At 33.7% G+C, this 10,021-nt stretch overlaps 1 protein-coding gene across 1 annotated transcript; it reads left to right on the top strand.

The window, feature by feature from the left end:
- Nucleotides 1-2,876: 2,876 nt before the first annotated feature.
- On the top strand, nucleotides 2,877-5,415 carry LOC130407367 (interferon-induced protein 44-like). The gene is made up of 8 exons (XM_056730151.1): nucleotides 2,877-2,956; nucleotides 3,404-3,472; nucleotides 3,559-3,592; nucleotides 3,937-4,141; nucleotides 4,471-4,611; nucleotides 4,712-4,883; nucleotides 5,017-5,117; nucleotides 5,242-5,415. Exons 2-8 carry the CDS (start codon nucleotides 3,418-3,420, stop codon nucleotides 5,413-5,415), a joined length of 882 nt encoding a protein of 293 aa, XP_056586129.1. The 5' UTR covers nucleotides 2,877-2,956; nucleotides 3,404-3,417.
- Nucleotides 5,416-10,021: the final 4,606 nt, after the last annotated feature.

Raw genomic sequence — 10,021 nt, 5'->3', positions numbered from 1 at the left:
TAACGTGAATTTACCTGATTGGTTTTTGAGGAGTACTCCTCTTAGAAGTTTTGCTATAACAGTAGGCTGAGGGCAGTGGATTTACAGATGCTCTGGGGAACATCTCACTTTGTTTGATTCGAACACATAAAGTTAACTCTTTGACACCTGGACCTTCTTTGTCTGAGAGATTTTTCGAACGGCAAAATCAACTTTTGACACATCAGTTTCAGTTTATTTTTTAATCATTTATCAGTACAAGATACGATTCTAGACTTTAGGTTAACCTGTCCATTTAAGATCAAGTCTTAAAAGTGATATAAGGAAACCTACATTAAAACAGAAGAGCCAAGAGCCTGCAAACACGGATCACAATAATTATTGTTTGAGGAAATTTCAAAAATCATCCACATCAAGAAATTTGCAGAAGTCTGCAGCATTGACGATGTCTTCTGTTTGAGCCCCAGCCAATACATCAGGTTCTGAGCCCAATATGTCTCTAAAGATAAACCACTTGTGATGTGGTATCCTTTGAACAACACACCAAAAATACAGAAGCATTCATATATTTGGGAGTCCAAAAGAGGGGGTGTTATGTAGTTAGACCCACTAAGTATTTAATGATAGATATATTAATGTACATATTTCCTGTCTGAAGACTTATCTTTGATTCATCTCAACAAGTGATGGTAGAACCATTATTATATGTAAATTGCATTAAAGCAAATATATATATTGTTCTATTGTGAGTTCATGTTATGACCTGCAGGGAGCATGATTGTGCAAAACAAATTACTTTCAATTTCTGATTCCTGTAAATGCAGGCAGATCTTGTAGAAACTGTCTTTTTCAATGCTATAGACGGGGACTATTTTTTAATCAAATAGATAAACAGTGCAATAGTAAATTCTTTTAGATGTAGGCCTACACTGAAAAAATCAGCAACTCTATTAGCACTTTCATCTGACTTTCATTTGCTACGGCATATATGCTTTCAGTGCAACATCTATTCAGAGATGAATGAGTCTTAATGTGAAAGAGTGTACTTTCCTGTGACTCACTGGTTGGGCCATGGCACCAGGAATGCCAAGTCATGGGTTTAATCCCAGGGGACTTCACACACTATAGCATAATAAAATGTCAGTCACTTTGGCTAAAGCGTCTTGAAAATGTATAAATGTTAAACGCAAAAGTCAAGAGCTCAACTAAAGTGAACATTGATCACAATAATGGTGACATCAAATTAATCTTGTGTTCATTGTCAAAAAGGGGTTTTATAGATGTTTGTTATTTGATCAATTAAAGCAATTGATGTAATCTGCTGTTTCAGACCATTTTTTCAGACCATGGTCAATTCAAGCTTCTCTGAATAAGTCATATTTAGTGTTTAATTATTTAATATTTATCATTCATAATACATAAGTAGATGAACTGTTGTCGGTTATATAAACTGATATTACTCAATTTTATAAGTAATTATTATTGAGAAATATTAGATAGACTCATTTCTTTTAGTGTGTCATGACCCATATCTGATACATTTAGGTACTCTTTACTTAGTAATAGACAATAAAATCCACTCAATTTAATTCTTGCCTCAATTTTACTAAGTAGATTCAGGAAGTTGGCATGTAGTTTACTTTACTATCTAGTATATGTGAGAAAACTTTTACTGATTTCCATGGGTAATATTTAATAACCCTCAAGAAAGATTTGTTTCAGTATAGGTACATTAAAACTGCACATAGATTTCCACACATCAAATTCCCAGATAAAATAATTTTCAATGGTTTAATGTTGATATTTCTTGCCTGAACGAACAACACTGTGTTCTAAATGTGGATGAACATGCGTATAGAAATATTAGTCTTAGTACTAATTACAAGGTTGAACTACAACAACAGTTTGATGTTAAAAACATACCATTAAAAGCAACTTTTTGGTCAATCCTTTTTTACTGATGCAAATGTTCTGTTTCATATGTTAAAGTACCGTACTGTGACAAAACAATGAGCAAATTTTGCTTACACACTTAGACATCCAAAATGGTAACAACCAAAAACAAAATGTATGAAAGTGAACACTGCTTCAATCCCCTATAACACAAGCAAAAAAAAAATCTTGACTGACATCACGAACGATGAATCCCTGATCCCGTGGTGCTGAGTGTAGTGTAAGTGCATTTTCATCCACGCTGGCCGGGATGACAGACTTGACGCATTATGTCATCCAAGTTGATGCTGCACACTGTTTGTGCTTGTGTAGAGACCCCCCTTAAATGACTTTAAAGCACTTTAGGTGAACAGCAATTCACAATAAAGCGCAATATAAATGCCTCATTCATTCACATCATGGTGGGTGACGTGATTACTTCAGTAACAGAATCTGTGCACTGGTTCATTGAAACAAACCTTCTGAAAGATCTGTTTGGCAGAAAATAACCGTACTTCCCGTCACAAGATCCCAGTAGAGCTCCGTTTTCTTTACAACAATAAATATATACACCTGTTAAAATAATAATACCAAACCCTTCAAATATAGATTTGACTACACTATAACAATTTCCAAAAAAAATATGTCTTTAGAACACAAGAGTCAAGACCCCAACTAAAGCAAACATTCACAACAATAATGTTTTTTTATTGAGATTTTCTCAACATTATTTACAGATTCAATGCAATTAACATTCACAAATCAAACATTTGTAAAGTTGACTCAATTTTTTACTATCAGGGAACGGATGGTGAAGATGAAGAAGGATTTTCTGCAGTAATTAGCAGATGCACAGTTTGGTGCAGTCTACAGAAAGTGAAAGTATCAGAGGAGAGTCTGCAGTATAAAAGCCCAGCACATCATTGTTTGCTGTCCAGTAAGACCTTCAACATCCTCAGGCTGAGATCTGCATCTCTCACACATAAGAAATCAGAAACACCAGACGCCCAAATTACATCTTGGACAATCTTGAGACTAAACCCAGGTGAGCCAAATGTATATTATACAGCGCTTCAAGTTTATTTTAAAGTAATTGGTGCAAAGTAAATACCAAATTAAATTTGGTTTGTGAAACGTTTGCAAATAAGAAATTATATTAAATAAAAAAAAATGATGCTTTTATTCAATTTTCACACTTGCTGAAGTGGCAGAAAAACTTGGCACCAGGAAAAATCTAATTAATATGAACAAAGAAAATCTTGTTCTTCATACTCTCCTTTGCTGACTCCATCTTTAATCCTTCTAGTGGCATGGCCTTGTAAACTAACAGTACTGTTTAGCATGTTGACAAAATGTTTATATGCTCTCCTATGTAAGTCGCTTTGGATAATAGCGTCTGCTAAATGATGAAGTGTAAATGTGAATTAATTAAGCAAAAATAAGTTTTTAGTAATATAAATTCAAAAGATATTTCTGTTGTTGTATGATTTAGAAGGAAATAAAGAAATGGGAGGATCAGAGTCAAAGCCCGTAGAACCTGCAGCACCAACATATAACCCAGGTGAGAAGATCTATAACATAATGACCATTAATCTCAAGAGCACCTAGCAGATTAAATGATGTTTGATATGATTGTTCTTCTTCTAGAATTTGATAAACCATGGAGGAACTTTAATTGGAAGTAAGTAATATACTTAAATGCTTGGGTCATTGTTGCCATGCATATAAAAATATTGGCAGATTTAAAGGACTAATGTAATGATATTTTAAGCAAATATATATATATATATTTTTAAAGTGCTTGTTGTTGGAGTGTCCTCTTATGATCAACATTAAATAAACATTGCCTTTTTTCCTGTATCCCCCACCCCATACTGTATTTAATATACAGTACTTCAGAAAAAAAGAAACAAAATCTGAATTTATTTTTTCAATCTCATGTCATTCAAAACCTGCACATACATGACTCTTTATCTGTGCAACCCAAAAGAAGACTCAATATTTGTGTCTCTTGTCCTGACACAGTCAGAAATCAGAACTGAAAAAGCATCTAGAAGAATTCAGTCTGAGTAATCCAGATGTGAGGCACATCAAGATTCTGGTTGCTGGACCAATAGGAGCAGGAAAGTCCAGCTTCATCAACTCTGTCAATAATGTCTTTCAAGGACGAATCACTGCTGACGCGCCAGTTAATTCATCTTCTGGCGATGGTAGAAGTTTCACTACTACAGTAGGTATTTCTCATCTTATTGTGGCATTACATATAGCCACTTTTAAAACTAAACAAATGTAATGTTAAATCTTAGTATGTTCAATCATGCATGTGAACTTTTCTAAACCACCTAAACATGTCCTAGAAACCACCTAGAACAAATTCTCAAAACTTATAGTAATGCTTTCCTAATTATTTTAATGTATGTGTTCTATATCTAAACTGAACTGGTAGCAATGCCAATGTTATGGATACATATACTGTATACAGTACTGATAATATGTCTTGTTTGAATATTCTGTAAGTCACGTAATACTTATTTGTCTGCTTTTGTTCTTGGTTTATAGCTTAAAGGACATCACATCAGTCGTGGAAAAATCCCGTTAGTCTTTGTTGATATAATGGGTTTAGAACCTGATACAATGGCCGGGTCACAACCAGAGGACATCATCAAGGCTGTATATGGCCATGTGAAGGACGGATATAAAGTAATTAACCAAAGGAATTAGACATTTTATCATGACCTGATTTGTATTCATACAACACAGCTGAAGTTTTACACGTTTTGTCTTTATTTTCCAAATTTAGTTTGATAAGTCAAAGCCACTCTCTCCTAAGGATCAACATTATACCAGTGACCCCAGTCTCTCTGACCAGGCTTTCTGTCTGGTTTACGTCATACCTGCTAATACAGTCAACATGACAGATGACAAACTCATTGACAAGTTGAAGATCGTCCGTCACAGAATCAGTGAAGATGGTAAAACTGAACTGGCACTGGTTGTCAATTTAACTGGTTCCAGCTGGGCTGAATTTTATTGTATTTATTACTTAAGATTCCAAAAATGTATATATTGTATGGTGTTATAAACTGTGTCTGTGACTCATTGTAGGGATTCCTCAAGTGATTGTTATGACCAAAGTGGATGAAGCATGTCCACTGGTACACAAAGATCTAAAGAAGATCTACTACAGCAAGAAGATCAAAGAAAAGGTAAATCATCTATCTATATTTTAAATCTATCAATCTATATTAATATCTGAGATTAAGACTATTGATTATTTCTAATGATCCGTAAAAATTATTTGATTTCTGGATTTGTTCTCTTTTGTTCTAGATGCAGGTATGCCATGACAAACTGGGTGTGCCGATGTGCAACATCTTCCCAGTGAAGAACTATCATGAAGAGATCGACATTGATGATAATGTTGATGTTCTGATTTTGAAAGCTCTGGATCAGATCATCCAGATTGCTGATGATAGATTGTTTAATAGCAGTGATACGGTGTAAAATTGACTCTACAAGTCATTTCTATACACAAATGTACAGTATAATGCATTGTAAGTCGCTTTGGATAAAAGCATCCGCAAAATGCATATTTCTTTTAACTTGTGTTAAATCTTGACTAGTGATGAACTGCTGTAACTATATTAAAATTGCTTAAACTATTTATGAGTTAAAATATGTTGCCATTTTTTGTGCTGGAGATACTGACATAAATGTCACAAAGTACATTAAAACATTATTAAAAATATAAAACATAGCAGCTGTTTATTTTACAGCTCCCTGGATAACTTGATTCTGATTGGTTACTTGCAATACTATAAGTTCATTTATTTGAATGAATTAATTGTCGGAGCTTGTAGCCGTGATCAACCTGTGATGAAATCTCTTGGTCCTATCCTGATCCAGCTACTCTCTCTCCTCCCAGTCTCAGGTGATTTACACAGATGTAATCATTGTGAAACCACCTAAATAAATACTCTCAAGTTAACTTTTTTAACTGATTACATACTTTTTTTTAGGTTTCACTTGCTTAAAATTTTAAATAAACATTACTATTTTGGATTACATACATTCATTGTTATTTTTGAGATCACAGTACAAATCAATATCAAGTTCTGACTACATAAACACTTTTATTAATTTAAGCATTTCATTTTTCAGTAATCATTTGTTCAATTAAGGTTTAGTCATTGGCTTATTTTTAATGTAACTAAATTATTGTCTAATTATTGCAAGAAATGTATACACTTTAAAACCCTGCAATAACATTCACATTTTGAAATAACAGATGAACCCACACAAGTTAGGATATTATTTATTAAATAACCCAAAAACTTAAACAATACAATACAACTGATTTCCAGATATGGCTACAATGTTCATATGGCTTCCATACAGTACATTCTTGTGCAAGTGCATCATCATTTAACAGTAACATATTCAAACTATACATAAAAAGACAAGTATTCTTTTGTAAGCATGTGTAAACTATTTTCAAACAGGTAAAAACTTGACTTATACATTACACATTCATTTATAAGACTCAACATTCTTTGCCTTAACCTCTCATTCTGCAAACCCACAAAGTCTTTATGGACTGTCAAATTTGTTAGACAACTCATTTGGGTAGCCTATATCCAGGGCATAAATCGCAGCAAAAAATATCAACCAATTTCTCTGGGTTTTCTGTCAAAACAAAACAAGAAACAAAATTATGAATTTTATAGACTTAAACAAAATAATCGTAAATATTCATTTCAGGTCTGGTGGTAGAGAGCTCTTCTACGGACTGAATCCTCTGCACAGGGATTGGGCCGCAAAGCCACCCCTTCCAGCCTCAAAAGGGAGACACCTTGCTCTCCATCCTGCTTGTCGACACTCGCTGACCAGTCATTCGTACTTGGCGAGCTTCCTTTCAAAGGCCTTTTACAGGCGGTCTTTTCAAGGGCCTGTTAGCTCCAATAGAACCACTTACTAAGGTAAAGTAAATTATGTTGAAAGAGTTTAATCTTTATATGGAACATTTACACCATTACACCAATTAAATGAGTTAATCCATATAGATTTTAGTAGACTAATATAATTAAGATTTTGTCGACAACAAATTGACTAAAACTATGATAAATTGGGATGACTAAAACTAAATAGCATTTTCTTAAAAAGGCTATGACTAAAACTAAATCAAAATTTAGTCAGTCTAATGTCAGTTAATCCTTAAAATTTTTATATTCTTCATTAAGTTGTATGTGCAACAAAATAAATTACTGAACTTATTAATATTTAGAAAATAAATGGTATTTGAATTTCGGTTTCATCTTTTTATTTTGTTAATATCGAGATGTGTATTTTATCGTGAACCCAACATCGAGATATGTCCCGAATCCTTTGAGTGTTTGTTACACTTAGGGATTGTATCAAAATACTTCAGAGTTTGTATTTTTGTCAATGTAAGAAACGTATCCCAGATAGCAAATTTTTGCGGCCCAAATCTGGCCCACACCTTACTCCCCATACTTAACTCATCTGGCCCACATACGGCGTGGAATGATGGCACTTGTGCGGTCCGCTCCTGTTTGCCAGATTTGGGCCACAGGCATGCCAAAGCTATGCCACATGTCAAACATCAGAACAAATAAAGCAGAGCTGTACCAAATATAAACAACAGTTCATTTAAATTCTGGCCCATATTTATATCAAAACCAACATCTTTCTGTGCTCCAATTTGGCAGAATTTGTATTGAGTTTCGTTATTATTATAGTGATGATTGAGTTGTTAGTGATGAACATCTGCTTTTTTAAATAAATAAAAATATTTAGCCAGAGAAATACAAAAAGTACAACCTGATACAACCCAGCTAACAAAAGTTTGTTATGAGAATGTTCCTTTTAAAATATTCAAAATGTCCATTTATTATGTTCTAAGATCATTCCCAGCTGAAGCATATTTGAAATTGATTTTGAAATGATGCTCTGATCAATGGTGTTGGTTGGTGGTCAGTGAGATATCTCACATGTTTTCAATTGAATAAATTGCTTTGCTGCTTGAACATGAAATTACATTAAAACATCTGGGAATTTGATTACATTTTTCAGTCTACAAAGTAGAAAAAAAATATTCAGAATTTAGACACACAGACATGAAGAATCAGTTTATGAATCTCAACAATGGTAAGAATAAACAAAAGAAAACGTCATGCTGTGATGCATGTTGGGTAACATCATAGATCAAAACAAATGTATAATTCCCAGCATGCACTGCGGTTGATCCCTTTTACCTGAGTGAGTTGGTTGTTTCTCACCATTGCTGAGATTCATACATTGATTCTTGATGTCTGTGTGATTCTAAAATGTAGTTTGATAAACATACATCAATTTTGCACAAATCTTTCTAGATATCTATCTACAGTCATATTGCAGTGTTCTTTCAGGATCTAAAGTATAGCACATGATCTAAATGAGAGTACTGAATCATGTAATAACATCACAATGCTTTCACCAATGCCATTTGGTTAGACTCACATCTGCTCTGCCATGACAAGTGCACTTTATAAGTACCCACTATTAGCAGATCAAATAAAATGTTTTTCAGGGGTCAAGAGCCCAACCCAAGGAAACACTGATCACCCTGGTGGTAACATTCTTAAAACATTAAAATGTTTTTTTATGTATTCAAACATGTGAAAAACCTCTAATGAACGTTCTTATAACATTTTTTTGTTAGCTGGGTTGAATTTTAGGTTGTATTTCAGGTTGTAGTTGTTGTGTTTCACCAGGTAAATATTTTTTTGTAGTTTTTGTTGATCTTTTCTGCAGTGATGCTTTTTGTTAACAGCAGATGTTCATCACTAATGGCTCAATAATCACTATAATAATAATGAAACTCAATACAAATTCTGCCAAATTGGAGCACAGAAAGATGTTGGTTTTGGTATAAATATGGGCCAGAATTGAAATGAACTGTTGTTTATATTTGGTTCAGCTCTGCTTTATTTGTTCTGATGTTTGACATGTGGCATAGCTTTGGCATGCCTGTGGCCCAAATCTGGCAAACAGGAGCGGACCGCACAAGTGCCATCATTCCACGCCGTATGTGGGCCAGATGAGTTAAGTATGGGGAGTAAGGTGTGGGCCAGATTTGGGCCACAAAAATTTGCTATCTGGGTTATGTTACATAGAGTTTTTTTACTAAAGTAAAAGTGTATAAATAAATAGTGCAATAAAGTGCAATAGTGAATAGTTTTTGGTAAATATTACATTAATTACATTACATTAATCAATAAAGATTGATTACACAGATTAAAGTTGACAACACTGTGCTATTAATGTGGGCACTTTTACTCATAATCAAAAACATGTACACAAATATTAGTAATATCAGTAGTGCTTTGCATTAGGAAAAGATTTTGAACAAATTGCTCCGCAAAAACGAGGTTTTAATACAACTAAAAATACAACATTAAAAATAATCCAGTAAAAGCTATAGTTTTGGGTCAATCCTTTCATGACAGATTTAAATGTTCTGTTTAATAAATGTTAAAGTATAATACAAAAGTACTACAATGACCAAATTTTGTTGACACACTTAGACATCAACAATGATAACAACCAAAAACTAAATTTAAGTTTATTCTGTTTATTCTCTTTGACAAGCATAACACTGCCAATCTCCCACAACACAAGCATGAACAATTATTTAAATAAGGTCATTAACAATGATCACATGATCTCAGTAGATCTCAATTTTCATCGTCACAATAGAAACACACTTTAGAACACATGAGTCAAGAGCCCAACTAAAGCAAACATTCATCACAATAACGTTTTTTTGTTGACAATTCAATATTTTCTCAACATTATTTACAGATTCAATGTAATGAACATTCACAAATCAACCATTTTTTAAGTTGACTCAATTAGTTGCTTACTATCAGGAATCAGATGGTGAAGATGGAGAAGGATTTTCTGCAGTAATTAGTAGATGCACAGTTTGGTGCAGCCTATAGAAAGTGAAAGTATCAGAGGAGAGTCTGCAGTATAAAAGCCCAGCACATCATTGTTTGCTGTCCAGTAAGACCTTCAACATCCTCAGGCTGAGATCTGCATCTCTCAC

The sequence above is a fragment of the Triplophysa dalaica genome, chromosome 2, assembly GCF_015846415.1.
Source record: "Triplophysa dalaica isolate WHDGS20190420 chromosome 2, ASM1584641v1, whole genome shotgun sequence".
Classification (NCBI taxonomy): Eukaryota; Metazoa; Chordata; class Actinopteri; order Cypriniformes; family Nemacheilidae; genus Triplophysa; species Triplophysa dalaica.
This window is presented reverse-complemented; position numbering and strand designations above follow the sequence as displayed.

What these genes read in the sequence shown, in the direction of transcription:
- LOC130407367 (XM_056730151.1), top strand. Translation starts at nt 3,418, where the DNA reads ATGGGAGGATCAGAGTCAAAGCCCGTAGAACCTGCAGCACCAACATAT. An exon ending in TGGAGGAACTTTAATTGGAA is followed by an intron (nt 3,593 to 3,936) that starts GTAAGTAATATA and finishes GTCCTGACACAG; the next exon opens with TCAGAAATCAGAACTGAAAA. An exon ending in GTAGAAGTTTCACTACTACA is followed by an intron (nt 4,142 to 4,470) that starts GTAGGTATTTCT and finishes CTTGGTTTATAG; the next exon opens with CTTAAAGGACATCACATCAG.